Source organism: Mandrillus leucophaeus, unplaced genomic scaffold (genome assembly GCF_000951045.1).
Source record: "Mandrillus leucophaeus isolate KB7577 unplaced genomic scaffold, Mleu.le_1.0 Scaffold142, whole genome shotgun sequence".
Taxonomy (NCBI): Eukaryota; Metazoa; Chordata; class Mammalia; order Primates; family Cercopithecidae; genus Mandrillus; species Mandrillus leucophaeus.
Genome location: NW_012101388.1, coordinates 4,309,969 through 4,327,454, shown reverse-complemented (window position 1 = coordinate 4,327,454; position 17,486 = coordinate 4,309,969). Strand labels below are relative to the sequence as shown.

At 41.8% G+C, this 17,486-nt stretch overlaps 1 protein-coding gene across 2 annotated transcripts in view; it reads right to left on the bottom strand.

The window, feature by feature from the left end:
- The window catches only part of BCL2 (B-cell CLL/lymphoma 2), a 202,850-nt gene extending 185,370 nt beyond the window's left edge, over positions 1-17,480 (bottom strand). The window contains exons 1-2 of one of the 2 annotated variants that reach the window (XM_011974172.1): positions 16,733-17,480; positions 15,641-16,511 (exon numbers count right to left, since the gene is read on the bottom strand). In XM_011974172.1, the coding sequence (XP_011829562.1) occupies positions 15,641-16,225 (585 nt within the window). In that variant the 5' untranslated portion in view covers positions 16,226-16,511; positions 16,733-17,480. Of the gene's footprint in view, positions 1-15,466; positions 16,512-16,732 lie in introns of those variants that run through there. The other variant, XM_011974171.1, reaches the window with a different exon arrangement.
- Positions 17,481-17,486: the final 6 nt, after the last annotated feature.

The window sequence follows — 17,486 nt, the reverse complement described above, 5'->3', positions numbered from 1 at the left end:
GTTCAAATGTTATTATGGAAACACTACGCTGTTCTGGGCCAAATGTATCCAAATTGAACTGAGGGGGATGGAAATAACTCTCCCTTGATCCGCCCTGGCTGCTGAAGGTGGGTTTGTTTTTAAGCAGAATAAAATTTACAGCTGAATATAAAAACAGATACATCCTCATCTTGTAAACCTGAGTGACATGTCATTCCACCGCCGGACTCTAGAAGAAAAAAAACACTAAGGTCATGCCTAAAATAAAAAGAGTGAAGGGATAAGGATCATACCAGAGGTAAAACCGCAGACTTTCCCCACCTTTTTATGAAGGTATTAGGCAGGTTACAATTTGACAGTGAGATCATTTCTCTGGAACCAGGAAGGCACTGTGGGTTTGTTTTTCCAACGCACGCTCTGACCCCGGTGACAGCTTCTGAATCAGGTGTCTGGTCTTGGTAGGAAGCAATGATTAGTACTTATTTTTCAAAGGCTATTTAAACAGACTCTAGGAGTCGAAAGGGAGACAGAAAAAAGAGTTGTTTCATTTACTTTTTAACTACGAAAGAACTTAAAATTCCATGTTGTAGGAAAGATTTCGCCTTCTAGTTATTAAACTAAAGATGAGTAACTGGCTTCCTAAAGAACCCAAAAAGTCACACGCATAAAGTTGTTCGTTTGTAATATGTTTCTGTTTAAATTTTTGTTTTAAAAATTTAAGTTCCGGAGGACATGAACATCACTTGGATTGCCTAAATAAAGGATGCTGGTTTTGCCTCTTTCCAGGCAACGTCACTTGACTTTGCAGAACCTCTGTTTCCGCATCTATAAATCCACTTCCTGCCCTCAGGAAGAGGTTACTGAGGTTAAATAATCTCCTATCCCTAAAAGTGTTAAATCCAGGGTCTGGCACATATCGGGGTTCAATAAACATTCATTTCCTTCCTTCCTCCTGACTTTCAGTGACTGAGGCCAAGGACCAATGTTGTGATAAATGGAAATGGGGAAAATGAGGATGAGTAGGTAAGGAAAAGATTGCTCTAAACATTTTAGCCAAAAATAGTAAAAGTCTCTTTAAGTTTATATTGTTCGTGGTAACTCATTTTAAACTGATGTAAGGGCTGTATTATACTAATACCTCTATTTTTTTAAGGTACAACACTGTTTTCAACTATTAATGAAGAAAAACCCATTAAATCTCCTCTGTGTAAACTGTAGTACTGCTAGAAAAATCTCAAAGACCCAGGAGGAAGTTAATATTGTCCCATCAGCACCCTTACCTTGCATTGGCCTGTTTTCTTTACTTTGTGGCGCTTATGTTATATTGTTAATTTTTAAGTTGTTTACTCTTCTGACTTCCTCACAATGTGGGATTCACAAGAGAGAGGAGAGTTCTTACCTGTCATGTTTTCTGTTATAGCTCCAGCCCCTAGAACAATGATTGGCACAGAGTAGGCTCTTTATAAATATTTGTTGATGGAATGAACTTGCAGTAACATGCCCTTTACCACTGTGGAAACCCTACTGATGGAGGCGCCACCATTTTTTTTTTTTTTTTTTTTTTGAGGCGGAGTCTCGCTCTGTCTTCCAGGCTGGAGTGCAGTGGCTGGATCTCAGCTCAGTGCAAGTTTCACCTCCCGGGTTCACTCCATTCTCCTGCCTCAGCCTCCCGAGTAGCTGGGACTACAGGCGCCTGCCACCTCACCCAGCTAGTTTTTTGTATTTTTTAGTAGAGACGGGGTTTCACCAGGTTAGCCAGGATGGTCTCGATCTCCTGACCTCGTGATCCGCCCGTCTCGGCCTCCCAAAGTGCTGGGGATTACAGGCTTGAGCCACCGCGCCCGGCCGGCTCCACCATTTTTAACATTCAAGAAACATGTCCCAAATATTTTTGGTCACCTAAAAAGAGGAACCCAATTTTATTTTTTAAATTTTATTTAGTTACTAAAGGAGACAGTGTCTCAGTCAGTGCTCTATGAGCAAATTTAAAGACTCTGAAGGGCTTTTTCATATTTATTAGTGTTTGTTCTTTTTATTTTTGTGTTTTATATCCTTTTTTAATTTTTTAAACTTTTATTTTAAGTTCAGGGGTACCTGTACAGGTTTGTTACATAGGTAAACTTGTTGGGTTTTATTGTACAGATGATTTCATCCACCCAGGTATCAAGCCTAGTACCCATTAGTTATTTTTCCTGATGGTCCAATGTGGCATTTTCTTGGGAAAAGAAAAAAGAAAGATGGAAGAACAACATTTACAGGCCTATGCCTATGGGCACTTCTGATTAAAGCTAATTACAACCTTTGAAAATAGTAAATAAGGACTCTGGGGGATTCAAAGAAATAAAGGCAGCAAACAGCATGCCAATGTAACACCACTGCTAGTCAGGTGTCAACAAGCAAAAACAATCACACGTGTTCATCTAATTCCAATTGGCCCCTGTTGAAAGGGGTTGTTTTACCGGGCTGTCTCTTCAAGTGTTAGAGACCTTGCACATCAGTCCTACTACACATCAGGACTACTACATTGTAGTCCTACTACATCAGTCCGACATCAGCTCATGTCCAAGCCTGCCTGGCTCACAAGCACATCGTCACAGGGTCTTGAGCTGATGTGTAGGCACCAAATGGAAGCAGCTAGATCCCCCTCTGCTGCAAGCATGAGAAACGCTGCAAAGGCTGAATCAAAGGAGGGAAAGTAACTAGAAACAAAAGATTGCATTCCAATTTCCCTGAATATTTTTGAGACAGAAAGCAGTAGATTATACTAGTGTTCAAAATGCAATATATTTCCGTCTCTACTAAGCAATCTTGTGTCCTTATGAACACATATCCAGAGAAGCAGCACAGGATAAAGAAATATTTACTGGATTCCCAAGCCAGGGAATGAATATCAGCTCCTCCTTTGCTTATTGGCTCTTACACACCTTTGTTGGCCAAACTTTCTTCTTTACATGGGAATAAGCAAATAACTAACAGTATGTGAGGGGAGGAAAGTAGGGAGAAGTTGGAATACAACACCTGCCTTGCTTAGGGTTGTTGTGAAGATCAAATGGGCCAACAGATACGGAATTTTTTTTTTTTTTTGGAAACTTTAAAATCCTACATAAAGGCAAGATACCACTGTCATTTTTTTTCCACCTGGAAAAAAATTCTACGAAAACTGCCTTTCATAATTGAATTATTTCCTCAAATATACTTTAATTAACTGATAGTTAATAAAGATTTATTACACGATGAATTCTAACAAAAATAGAGTTTTTAACCAGACAATAGTTTTTAAAGTGAAATAAGAAAAAATACATATTTGTATAAGGTCAGGTGAGGTGACTCATGCCTGTAATCTCAGTACTTTGGGAGGCTGAGGCAGGAGGATTGCTTGAAGCCAGGAGTTTGTGAGCAGCCTGGGCAAGAAAGTGAGATCCTATCTCAACAAAAGATAAGACAAACATTATCCAGGTGTGGTGGCATGCACCGGTAGTCCCGGCTACTCAGGACACTGAGGTGGGAGGATCACTTGAGCCCAGGAGTTCGAGGCAGCAGTGAGCCAATATGGTGCCACTGCACTCCAGCCTGGGCAACACAGCAAGACCTCATCTCCAAAAACAAACAAATAAACAACAAACAAACAAACAAACAAAACACAGAAAAAAGCATTTGTATATAACCAGAACAATGACCACATTCTTCTCAAATTATACAGAAAGACCAGCAAAGCTGAGGAAGAAATGAGCCACGTTCTGAAGCACTCAGTCGATCGTTACCTCTTCCAAAAAATCTCTCCACTCTAGTCCTAATCATTGCGCAAAGCTAGCAATTTCTTGCTGTTCCCACTACCATTCCTCTAGGTCAGGCACTTGATCTCTTGCCCGTTTGTTGAAAGAGCCTCCTATCTGGTCACTGATTTCTCCCCCGTCTCATTAACGGTCTGGAGTGGAGTCAGAGTGATATATCTGAAACAAGCTCTTCCAGGGTGGGCCACCTCTAGCATCATCTTTCTGACCCATCCACTTGCACTCTCCACTCCAGCCAGGCCGAAAACTCTTCAGTTCCTGCAGTCCACCCTGTGGCCGCTTGCCTCTGGCCTTTGTTCCCGAAGTTCTGCCTGGGGCCATACTTGGTTCCTCCCACCCACTTCACTACATTGATTCCTGCTCACGCTTCAGGCTTCAGTCCCCTTCCTGGGAAGACTTCCTCGACTCCAATAAATGCCCGCACTGTTGCTGCAGCTCTTCTCATAGCTTTAAACATGCTCTCCTGCGGTTGCTGTTGAACAGTCTTCACTCCCCCAGACCAAGCTCGTCCAACCCATGGTGGGCAGATGGCTTTGAATACAGCCCAACACAAATTTGTAAACTTTCTTAAAATATTATGATTGTGTGTGTGTGTCTGTATTTTTTTTTTTTTTTTTTTAGTTCATCAGCTATCATTCGCGTTAGTGTATTTTACGTGTGACCCAAGACAATTCTTCTTCTTCTTCCAATGTGGCCCAGGGAAGCCAAAAGATTGGACACCCCTGCCCCAGACTATCAGCCATCCCCCTCTTGCTCTCACTTCCCACTTCTCCAGGCCCTGGCTCGATTTTTTTTAAAGTATGGTACAAATGAATAACTGATCTCTTGTTCTGTCTGCTTTAATCATGTGACTAGGTGCAAAAACACAATTACCCACTTAAAAACACAGAGATGCAAGCGGATCCTTCGCCGTCACAGTGAGCCCACTCTATCAATGTCCTGTCATGCCAAACAGGTAGAGAGGTTTTAAAGAAGAGTCAAGTATCCCAACTCATATTAAATCTCCCCATATTCTCCATATTTTAAAAGCACTGGCTTAGTCACGGGTCATGCCCTTTAAGTATTCCGTACAAAAGGTATTTTCAAATTCCAATGACATGTACTTTCATCGGTTAACTTTTAATTGAGCCAAATATTAAATGTTCACATTAACCAGACAAAGCATTTTTAGCTACTGATTTGCAGTGACAGCTTGTGTTATTCTCACACACAGGCCAAGCATGAAATAGAAAACTAATAACCCCTTAACTGTATTCTCAAAGTATCATTTATGGGAAAGAAAACTACATTCAAAGGAAACTTGTGCAATGGCTGTCATTTTTTTTCCCTGAGCCACAAGCTGTTACAAAGCAGGGGAGCTCATTTTCTCACAGATACGGACAAGCTCAAGAATCCCACTGTCACTGGATGTATTCATTAAGAAGGAATCTGGCAGCAGCACAGGGGACAGATACTTTGGAGAACAGGCCAATTATCTGGGTGTCCTTTATAATTTGAAGTTTCTGAATTCACTCATAGATAAGCCGCTTGAAGAGGGCCTGGCAGTGGGAACATAATGCGCAGATGGCCACTGAAGAAACAAGAGGGAGGAAGGGAGGCTGGAAGAGAGAAGGGAATTTGCTTGTGGTTTCATTCATGGGGACAAATCTACAAGCTGACACATTCATCTTTTTTAAAAGCCCCTGGAGAAGTATGGTCAAGCTTCACGACAAGTAAACAAATCAAAATCTTTCTCAAACAGATGACAACTGATGAGCAACAATGCTTTGAGTTTGCTTCATGCCAAGGGATGAGAGTTCTCAAAATACAAATTCCATCAGTTGTTAAAACCACAGATAGGCTGTGATGCTGGCTTGAACCAGAATAGAGAACTTAGCCAGAAGCTGCCAGGCCACTCGTTTTATGTGAGACATCCCAGGTGGTCTTCTTGTTGAGCAGTGTCTTTAGAAATGAAATCTTAGGTTCTCTCGCCTCTGGGAATGCTGAACTGTACTGACTTCCACCTTCAATTGGCTGCTTGTTTTTATGGGAGAAGAACGAGGGGACCATTTATCCTTGTGACTTTTATGCTGCACTTCTTTTTGTATTTGAGCTACAACACTGACCAGAGTTAAAATCCACCTTGCTCCCACTGCGAGAACCTTGGGCCAGCCCTGCTTTCTCTAATGATGGGGTGATGAATAATCTCAGCCTTCAAAACCTTTTCAGTCTGGGTTAGGCTTGAGATATGAAACAAAAGGAATGAGAGCAACTAGGCATATGTACATAGACTGTGTGTCTACAACCTTTGTATAAACAGATAGAATGTGACAACCAACAGGCTGGTATCTATATTAGCCTTAAGGACCAATACATGTCAAATGTTTCATATAAAGCAAAATCCAGATTTCTCTTTAGGAATAAATGATATACTTTTTCAATTCAATGAAAAGGATGAAATCAAAACACTTAATAGGTATTTTTCTTCTTTCATTTCTCTTAAATATTAATGAACCTGTAGGATGGGACATTTCAGACACACACACAAACACACACTATAATAAAAGAAGTAGGAGAAAATTAGCTGCTTAGGATGAATTGCTCAAAATGCCTCTAACATAATCATTTTATTCCTTCATTCAATAAACAATCATTGTGTGTGCCTATCCTACCATGCCTGGTGCCAGGTTGAATTTAATAGAAGAAATATTTTATCAATAAGGAAGTCCCAGTGAGAAAGGACACCTTGATTTTGTAAGACCTAGAGTCACACATAGAGGATACTATTATAACATTTGGAACAATACTAATTTGATTAAAGTTGAAGGATTCATTAAGTTGGCAAACTGGTAGTGGGAAGCCAAGCTTTGACCAGTAAAGCTTCAAGTTAACCACCTTGACCCAATCCATGCAAGTGCAAGTCTACCGATTACCTTTGGGAAAAGGTGGGGTGCAAACAGCAGTTGCAAACGAAGACAGCATCAGCAGTAGCAGTTAGGACCACTTTGGGCAAGGAAAGAAGGCAAAAGAGAAACCTACATGATTCGAGGGAAAGACATATTATGGTTCAGCCTCACTTTCTCTCTTGAGCGCCAGATCCTTATGTCTAAGCCTTACTGGGCATTTCCACTTGGATATCCTACTGGGAATGTCCACAATGAAATTCATCACACGTACCCCACAAAGCAGTAACTGTTGTCATCTTTCCTTTCTCTCTGGAAGACCGTATCATTTTTTGAGCCAGCCAGGATGGCACTTGAGTCCTGATTCTTTCCCTCCATTATTCCTCACATTCACCCTGCTATCTGTCCTTTGATTCTACACCTGCAGTATGTCCACATGTCCTGTCCTTTCCATTCCAGGTGCTTCAGACTTCGCACCTGGTCTCCCCATCCAGCTTCAGTCACTGTCAATCTTCCTCAAACCCACACATCCTGCCTTGTCTCAGAACCTTTGCAACATCCTTTCAACATCGCTGGTACAGTTAAACACAGCCATCCCTCGGTAACCTCAGGGGATTGGCTCTGGGAACCCCCATTGGATACCAAAATCTGAAGATGCTCAAGTCCCTGATATTAAATGAGTAGTACTTCCATATGCACATCCTCCTACATACTTTATTTATTTATTTATTTATTTATTTATTTATTTATTTATTTATTGAGACAGAGTCTTGCTCTGTCCCCCAGGCTGGAGTACAGTGGCAAGATCTCGGCTCACTGCAACCTCTGCCTCCCAGGTTCAAGCAATCATCCTGCCTCAGCCTCCCAAGTAGCTGGGATTACAGGCACCCACCACCACACCTGGCTGATTTTTTTTATTTTTAGTAAAGGTGGGGTTTCACCATGTTGGCCAGGCTGGACTTGAAGTCCTGACCTCAAGTGATCCACCCACCTTGGCCTCCCAAATTGCTGGGATTAAAGGCCTAAGCCACTGTGCCTGCCCTACCCCATATATTTTTGATCCACAGTTGGTTGAATCCATGGATGTGGAACCCAAAGATAGGGAGGGCTGTATGTACAAGTTTCACAGCTTAGTATGCAGTGGTAAGTTCTCAAGACTATGGAGTTATCTAAGGCGAGTTCACCATGTCCCAGTCAAATCAGAGTCTTCACAATTCCCCAAACACACCTCACACATTCATGCCTGCTTTGACACCTCCAGTTCCCACTACCCGGAAGACACTCTCCCCATATCACCAGCCTGTTCGCTAAAACTTGTCTCAAAATAATCTCCGGCATGAAACTCTTTAGATACGACTGTAGCTGGGTTGGGCCTCTCTGTCTACCACACATTGTCCAGGATTACAGTGATTTGCATCCTTGTCTTGGTCCCCTACTGATTGGTAAGTTCCTTGAAGGCAAAAGTTATCTTAGACATTTTTGTGCTTCACTAAATCACCTAGCATAGAGCGCTGCTTGGAGTAGGGTCTCAATAAGTGTTTTTTCAATGAAAAAAGTTAGTGTGCATGTTTTCCTACATAACCAGATCCTGAAAACCCTCTCCATGACCATCGCTACCCTAGTTTCTGGGAACCCAGGGTTAAGTTTTGTGGACAACTGCTCATTTCCCTCAATTAGGACTTCTTCAAATCATTTTCTTCTTATACTATCACTTTAATGTTTAGTAAGTGGCTTTGTCTCCCTGTTCTTATAATTTTGTTATAAAATACCTCAAAACTTCTCTGTGTGTCTTCAGCGTGTGTATGTGTGTGTGCGCTTAAAGATGCTGGCAGGAATCCATAAAGGAAATGGCTAGGAGATAGACCTGAAATTTTACATCCAAAAATGCCAGTGCTGCCATCCTTTATGGACTCACTTTTTTTTTCATAAAGATAAATCTATATTTAAAGCTGATGAAATAATTTGTACTTAATTTTATCCCTATTTTAATTGTAAATCAGATATCAGTATATCTGAGATATAGCATTGAACTAAGAGGACTAAGTATGTGTCTTATGTTCTCTTAGAAAATTCTAATGCAGCTGAGAGGAATATTTGGCTGCAATTCAATTTCAGAGTTAATATAGAGATATAGCATTCATCATGTTGTAAAGCAGAAAAAAAAATCATCCTAGTTATCTGCTAAGGAGAGCTGGAAAAAGTCAAGAAAAGACAGCCTGCAACACTGATCCTTTGTTTGGTGCTTCAAGTATTAAAATTGGTAAACTCACCATATTCTGTTGCAGCTTAACTGTCTTTTCGACAGTTAAAAATAAAGAAATATAGTAACTGGATCTGTCACAAGAAAAGATGTATTGGTCTCAATGGAAAAAACCTCCCCTGAAAAATTAAAGCTTCACTTGACGCAGTGGGTTCTCGGGTTGTTTTTGGGAGACATGATAAAGGGCAGAGTGGAGTCAGTCATAAGTTTCTGACTCATTACATGGAAGCCCCAGAGAGCTGATTATTAACTAAAAATGGAATACGGTTCTATCCCTGAAGTTGTGGAGGCAAAACAAGAAGCAGAATGGAAACACAAATTTCCCAATTGACGCATGTGGCCCAAACACGATGCTCAAGGGCAGGTGTCTCCATAGTTAACCTGCTCATGGAATGTGGTTGATCGCCCGAGAAAATCACCCAAGTCACTCTCAGTATATTGCTACGAATGGTCATACCAGTATGTCAGGGAGATTCCCTTTCTCACATATTTAAAAGGGCATTTGGGGAAGTAGTCCTTACCCTAAGCTATTTTAGTTTAGTTAGTCAAACATTTATTGAAGGCTCACGTATAACTCCGCTATAATCTTGCACTAGAGGAATCAAAGCAAGGACAAATTTTGCCAGCAGATACTATCTTTTCTCTGCACAGGTTAAAGTTTATAATCTCTGGAGGTAAAGGACAGTATCTGGTCACAGAATTTTGATCTGCCCAGCTGCCTGCAGCAAGTTTGGGGTGAGGGTTATCCTCTCACTTTGATTAGACTCCCCACTTCTGCTCCTTTTCACTAGTATCTAAGTGCATTATGGTTTTCTTCAGGTCAATCCTACCCTTCACTAATTGGAAGTTAACAAGGAGCTAACACCTGAGAGGTCCCTCTCCAGTGGAATGATAAGGCAGGTAGGGGATGGTCATGGGGGTGGTGGTGCCTATAAGAAAGTCCCATGGTTTGGAAGAGAGAGGAATAATCATTCCTTATTCACACCAAAGGACAGATGGGTATATCTTTTGTCTGGCAAATGGAGGGCAGAGAAATAATGCTACGGAATATATAGAATTGGGCATATATCAGAACAACAAGTGACAATCTATAAAAATATGGTTTTAAGTGAAAACAGCTTTGTTGGCATTTTGAAAGTTTTACAGTCTCCATTTAAATGAACAGGACCACAAGCCCAAAAAGTCCGAAGGCAAATGCCAGTGTTACAATGGACTGTGAATTTCTGTAACTAGCATCATAGAAGCGTCTAGACAAATAGAATAGTAATAGAACCTCAAACCAAAGGAAAACAGAAGCTTGTTTTTCCCCTCCTCAAAGGAACAGCCCCTATTCTGGTTCAAAACCTACTTATATTTTTTGGCATACAAGAGTTATTTAAGAAAGATAGTTCTTCAAATTACCCTGTTCTGGTCACTCTAATCAGAGCCTTGATTGTCTTTTACTTAAAAAGAATTAATGAAATGCTTTAGAAATTGTAGACTGGTGTTTATTAAGTCTTCTCAGTATGCATAAATAGTGCTTAGTGGGTTAATATTTAACAAGGGAACTCCCCCTGCCTTTCAGTTCTCTTAAGCATATGTCTACGTTATACAGTATTTCTAAAAGTATCTACATTTGGCCCTATTTAAATTAGGCCTAATGCACACATGGACAGTCATATAGTCAGAAATAACATTCTTAGACCAAGATCGAAGTACATGCAAAATAAGTTACAGTTATTTGCTTTTTCCCTCTAAGTCTCTGAGTCTAGGATCACGCTTATCAGGCTGTACAGTAACTACAAGTTTATTAAGACGCCTGCAACACTAGCCTGTGAGTTTATCCAGGGCAGAGGCAAAGCTCTTTTTCCCGTGCCTCCAACCTAACCCAGGGCAGGACTCATGTAAGACTGGCAATCACTTCTGTGGAATAACTGTCTCAGTCCTTGGATGATTTTCATCATTAATCCTGCTTAGACATCAAACATTAAGGTTGCTTAAGCCAAACCAAGAGGCATGGAAGAGAAACTTCACAGTGGGGTAAATTCACTGAGTAGTCTCCTATATGTAGTTGACAGAAAGGATGACCAGATTGAGAAGTTACTGTTATACCTGAATAAGGTGATATTAGATTACCTTAAAAAGGTTGAACAGAACCTTTGAATCTCAAATACAATATATCTCTGGGGGAAAAAGAAAACTTTCTACTTGTACACTACAAAGACAGTGTTGTTTCCTAGCACAAATGCACTTCTGCTGAGAAACTGCCTTGCTAAACTATCGCTGAGACATAATGAGTGACCTTAGAAAAGGGTGCGGAGGTATGTTGAGTGGGAAGCACCACCGTTAACATGCAGCACCCACACACTCGCTCAAGAGTGGACTTCTCATCCCTTCAAACAGCGCAATAGGACTAGGAACAGAGATAAGAAAAAACTACAAGAATTTTGCTTGCCTTTTTTTTTTTTTTTTTTTAAATTTATGGCTGTTACCTGGTATGCTGTGTGGCCTGATGACATTTAAGTAATCTGAAATGTACCAGTTCAATCAAAGATTACTAAAAAGGGCAACCCATTCTCATTAGAAAGTACACCTGAAAGTAACAGAATGCCCAAAAGAAAGCCATGTTTTCAATGGACATTAAATAGCAACAAAGGCCCTAAAACAGAAAAGAGAACTCAGTTAACTATAAAATTTTATGAAGGTCCAGAAATAATCACACCACAGCACATGACTGAAAACTCTACGAGAAACAATGTGTTTTTTTCTACTAAATAAATTATTGAAAGGGTCATGTGATTCTCGCAGGCAGAAAGATGCACTTTCCCAGGAAAGTTCATCATGAAATATATTATTTAAGACTAGATCATCTTCAAGCTATTTTTAATCCTATCGTTTTGCTGCCAAAATTGGCCATAAGCAGCCAATCCTCAGACACTAGAAAAATGATGCTCTTTCGTGTAATTTGTACACTGGCGTGAGAATGGTATTGCTTCCCAGTTAATCAAATGTTTTGCTGGATGTAGACTGCATTGAGAAAGGAAAAACTGCTTGCTGACTAATCAAAAGGCAGCTGAACTCTACCAGTTGTGGAGAAGTTCCTATCTTCCTAAACCACCAACACCAAAAAATAAGTCAGATTACCATCTCGTCTATAGAATAAAGCGAATCTCCCACAATCTCTTGTCCGGATCATCTCATTCTTCTGGTGGTCCATATCTCACTCTCTCCTAAGACACGAAGCCGAACGTCACCACAGTTCTCAGTTTAGAGGGTCACTCACCATCATTTACCCAAAACTCAACCCCTTGCCTGCAAGCGTCTCTTTGTCTTAAAGAAGTTGCAAGGTCACTAAAGTCATTTACAGAATTTAAACTGTGTTATGAGGGGATAACATAATAACTAACAGCTATTAAAAGAGCTAATTCTCTTGCCTTTAATTGAAGAAGAAAAGCTATCTTACTTTTTAATGGGACCAGTGATGCCAATATAAATTGTATAACTACTATGAAAAATATTCATGAGAAGACTGGGCTTATAGTTAATCTACCTGCTTGCTATCTCTCCTTCATCCCAGTTTATGTCTTCCTAAAGTCAGATCACAATAGGGGACATCTGGGAAATATTCAGTATTCCAAGTAACACTGTAGATCTTTAAGGCCACTGGAAGGGGACAATGCAGAATCCATCTCAGGTAGCAACTCTTCCTAAAAGCTGCCACCAGGAACCAAGGATGGTAGCCAGCATCGCTAACTTTAACGTGCACACCAACCACATATTCTGACTCAGTAGCTCTGGGGTGGGAGCTGAGCTTTTGCATCTCTAAGAAGCTCCCGGGGATGCATGTGCTACTACTGTCTATAAGCCACACTGAGCAGCAAGGTATCCACGTTTTCTAGAATTGCTGCTCTCTCACTGCTTCCTCTGTCCTGCCTCTCTCTGGATGCCACATAATGCCTTATTCAGACTTAGGAATAAAGTCACACTCCACTCTACAGCCAATTACTTCTTTAGTCTTTATTTAATTTGTAGTCTTCTGGGACAATCTGTCAGAGGCTGATCATTCCAAGGACCTGATTTCTCCATGTTACGGAACACAAAAGTCAAACAGATTGCCTCAGCCTCACAAGGTTCTGATCTTCTAGGAGCAGCAGCAAAGCAAAAGAAATGACTTGAAGTCTAAAGCCAGGAGTATTCAGTGTAGTATTCAGGAGATGGTCTGATCCACTGAGCCTTGGGGACACTGCAGATTATTGTCACACATCAAGAAAATATGCTAGCTCTCTTCTGAAGCTTTACCATTAAGACTACTTTACACTATAAAATACAACATATTATTAGAGATGTAACCCCAATTGGCGTAAATTTGAAGAAAATCTGTCTGTGTGCCAAATGCCTTAAATGACTTTTAGATTAATAATGCACATTTGAAATGATAGGCCAATCATTTATCATTCTCAAACACTACCACTTTTATTCCAAAGTGTCCTATGAGTGCATTTCCTGGCATATATGTATTTTTTTCTCTAAATTCCGTTGTTTTCCAATATAGTCACCATCTATGCATTGTTCTGAAAGCTATTACATATTTTACCATCAACCATCTGTGCTTCTACATGATTTATTTTTACTAGAAGCAGTTTTGTCAAAACTTTTTTATCATGTTCTACGGTGTGTCCTTGTGGTCTAGCATCATAAAATGTAGCCTCTACATTTATCAACCTCAGATACCTGTTGACCACAAAGATAGGTCTACTACGAAAACTCTGTTTCAAAAAAAGAAAAAAGTGAGCCTTTACTTAAAAAGAAACTTCAGTTACATGAGACGGTAACACACTGAAATTCAGCAACAAGTATCAAGGTTGTATCTTAATTTCTATCATAAACATGTGTCTCTGTTTCCCACGTTTTTATTAACTTACTTGATAGATAGATACCAGTTACCACGTTGGATTTATTTCAACTAGAAAGAAAATTTTTAAATGTGAATTTTTCATAAAAATGTGAAATAGCAAAACTATTAAATCAGTTTTACTTTGGTTTAAAAGGATCCTTTTGGAGTCTGGAAGTCCCAACCCTTTTGGTTATAGTGATTAAGAATCAAACCACCTACTTAACCAAATATTTAACAAAAACATTCTTTTCACCCTTTAGTAAATTCTTCCAGAATTACTAAACATCTGATAATGTGAGATCTCAACAAACGATTCGAGAAGAGCATTTAAATTTTAGAAATTTAAATTTTAGAAATTTAAATTGGGGTATTTTAATTAATCTTACTTTTAAACACCGAACAGTGGCATCAATATTTTGTCAACTTTGGTCAAATAAGATCAGATGTTCACATCAATCATCTACTTTTCTTGGCCTTTTCTCTATTTGGCCTCTTAATATGAGCACACTTTGTAAAATGTAATAAAAACATGTAGTGTGCTTCTTGACATCTAATCCACTTGCAGTCATTTCTAGGCTTTTTGCTCCTGTTATGTCCTATAAAATAATGACATTAGTAATTCTCCCAAGAGGCTATAAGAGGAAGCACTGAATTGCATCCTGTTTTTCAAAGATAACTCTTCAGATTAAAACAAAAACTGTAAAACACACACAAAAAAAAAACAACTTCAGACAAGAATACTTTTTCATAAATTCATCATTTTAGATATGAGATATAGATCTCCATTACAATCCTTGACTCTTAGGAACTGCACCACCACCCCCCGCAAAGAATCTCAGAAAAGTCCAATTGTATGGTATAATGACGAAAGCTCTGTCTAGCACAGTACCAGAAAAAGATCATCTCACAAATGTTCTTCAAAGCCACAGGTATCAATCACTTCAACTAAAGTCAGGGCATGAGAATCCACAGCTAAGAATCAGTTCTTCTACATTTTACATAGATACCTACATGCAAATTTTTTCAGGAGATCACCAAATTAGGTCGATTCTAGGTTGTGAAAAACAAAAGATTCTAGCATTCTAGCAAATTGGTAAATCACACACAAATGATAGAACACAAAGAATGCAGCCGATGCAAATGCTGTCACTGACGGTAGCAAAGCCATAGCCTAATACTCCTCAAGACACCTCATCACGCCCACTGGGAATATGGCACACACTGGAGATTCCAGTCCAAGGACTTTGGAATGTCAACTTAGCTCTTTACAAACACAACTAAGTTTTCCAGGGAAAAAGACTTACATCGGTTTTCCTCTTTCGGAAAATTTTACCGAGTGATGATGCCCTTGGTTTTCTGTGGAGTCTATTCTTCGAATTAGGTTGTTCTCAAATTTTAGTGTACAAGGAGCCTGTTTCAGAGGAGCTTGTTTGGGACGCAGACTGTCAAGACCCAACCTGGCATCTGGTTCATAAGCAGTCCCTGAAACCTCCCTCTGGTTCCAACAAGCTGCTCAAGCCAGGAAACGGTGGTCCTGGGGACTCCTGGACCTCCAGCTTGAGAAACACCGAAGGGGGTACCATTTACCACCACATCCCACTGGATTACAAACGCTGGCTCTTTGGATCTCCACGACTAGCAAGCAAGTTAAAGACTTAGATGGCAGGCGTTATCGGTCAGGTGGGGAGGGAACGCTTTATCCAGAGGAAGAGGTAGGGACGCCGGGAAGCAACAACCCTGATTTTATTTCGCCGGCTCCACAGCCTCCCCTTGCCCCAGGAGCCCACCCGCACTCCAACCCCCGCACCTCGAACCTGTGGCCCCAGCCCAGACTCACATCACCAAGTGCACCTACCCAGCCTCCGTTATCCTGGATCCAGGTGTGCAGGTGCCGGTTCAGGTACTCAGTCATCCACAGGGCGATGTTGTCCACCAGGGGCGACATCTCCCGGTTGACGCTCTCCACACACATGACCCCACCGAACTCAAAGAAGGCCACGATCCTCCCCCAGTTCACCCCGTCCCTGAAGAGCTCCTCCACCACCGTGGCAAAGCGTCCCCGCGCGGTGAAGGGCGTCAGGTGCAGCTGGCTGGACATCTCGGCGAAGTCGCGGCGGTAGCGGCGGGAGAAGTCGTCACCGGCCTGGCGGAGGGTCAGGTGGACCACAGGTGGCACCGGGCTGAGCGCAGGCCCCGCGGCGGCGGCGGGGGCAGCCGGGGTCGGCAGTGGCGAGGTCCTGGCGACCGGGTCCCGGGACGCGGCGGGATGGGGCGTGTGCCCGGGCTGGGAGGAGAAGATGCCCGGTGCGGGGGCGACCCCAGGGGTCGCCGCGCCCACATCCCCCGCATCCCACTCGTAGCCCCTCTGCGACAGCTTATAGTGGATGTACTTCATCACTATCTCCCGGTTATCGTACCCTGTTCTCCCAGCGTGCGCCATCCTTCCCAGAGGAAATGCAGCAGGGGCCAACGGCACCTCTCGCCCCAGCTCCCACCCCACGGCCCCCAAAGAAAGAAGAGGAGTTATAATCCAGCTATTTTATTGGATGTGCTTTGCATTCTTGGACGAGGGGGTGTCTTCGGTCACGCGGAACACTTGATTCTGGTGTTTCCCCCTTGGCATGAGATGCAGGAAATTTTTATTTCAATTCCTTTCGGGTCTTTATTTCATGAGGCACGTTATTATTAGTAAGTATTGTTAATATCAGTCTACTTCCTCCGTGATGCTGAAAGGTTAAAGAAAAAACAAACTAATAAGTAAAAAATCAGGTGCATTTCCCTGTATACACAGAGTGAAAGCAGGGCATACACACTACAAGTAACACGGCTAAAAAGAATGTATTAAACTGCCTGGAAATTAAATTTACTCGAATGCACTCTAAGTAAAAAATCTCAAATGTTTCCATTGAAAGTTACATTAAACCAATTTCCTGTGCAGAGAACTTACTTGTATTTTTTAAGAACAGCATGATCCTCTGTCAAGTTTCCTTTTTTGTAAAACCAACACAAATGCATAAGGCAACGATCCCATCAATCCTCAGCACTCTTCGGTTATAGCTGCTTTGAAACTTCCCAATGAATCAGGAGTCGAGGGGGAGAGGGAGTAAAAATTAGGAGGATTTCCAGATCGATTCCCAGACTTCTGCTTCACAGAAATGTCAATCCGCAGGAATCCCAACCGGAGATCTCAAGAGCTCGAGAAAAAAAGGCAGCGGCGGCGGCAGATGAATTACAATTTTCAGTCCAGTATTCGCAGAAGTCCTGTGATGTTTTCCCCTTCTCGGCAATTTACACGCGCGCACACACGCGCGGGCACAGGCATGAATCTCTATCCACGGGACCGCTTCACGCCTCCCCAGGAGAGAGACAGGGGAGGGGGAACGCTGAAGGAGCCGAGAACGGGGGCAGGAATCCTCTTCTGATTAAACTCCGAACAGCAAATGCGTTTTCCGAAAAGCTGCTGGATAAATGAAGGCAGGACTCGCCTGGCCCGCCGGTGCCGAGCGCTAGAAGCCCGCGCTGTGTGTGGTGCTGCGAGGGGTGGGGAGAAGGAGGTGGTGGGGGAGGGTTTTATTTTTTCCCTCTTTTCCTAAAAAGGATGACTGCTACGAAGTTCTCCCCCCTGGACCCCCTCTTCCGCTGCACCCCACCGGCGCACCCCGCCTCCGGGCTGCGCACCCTTTCTCCTCCTCCTGCTCCTG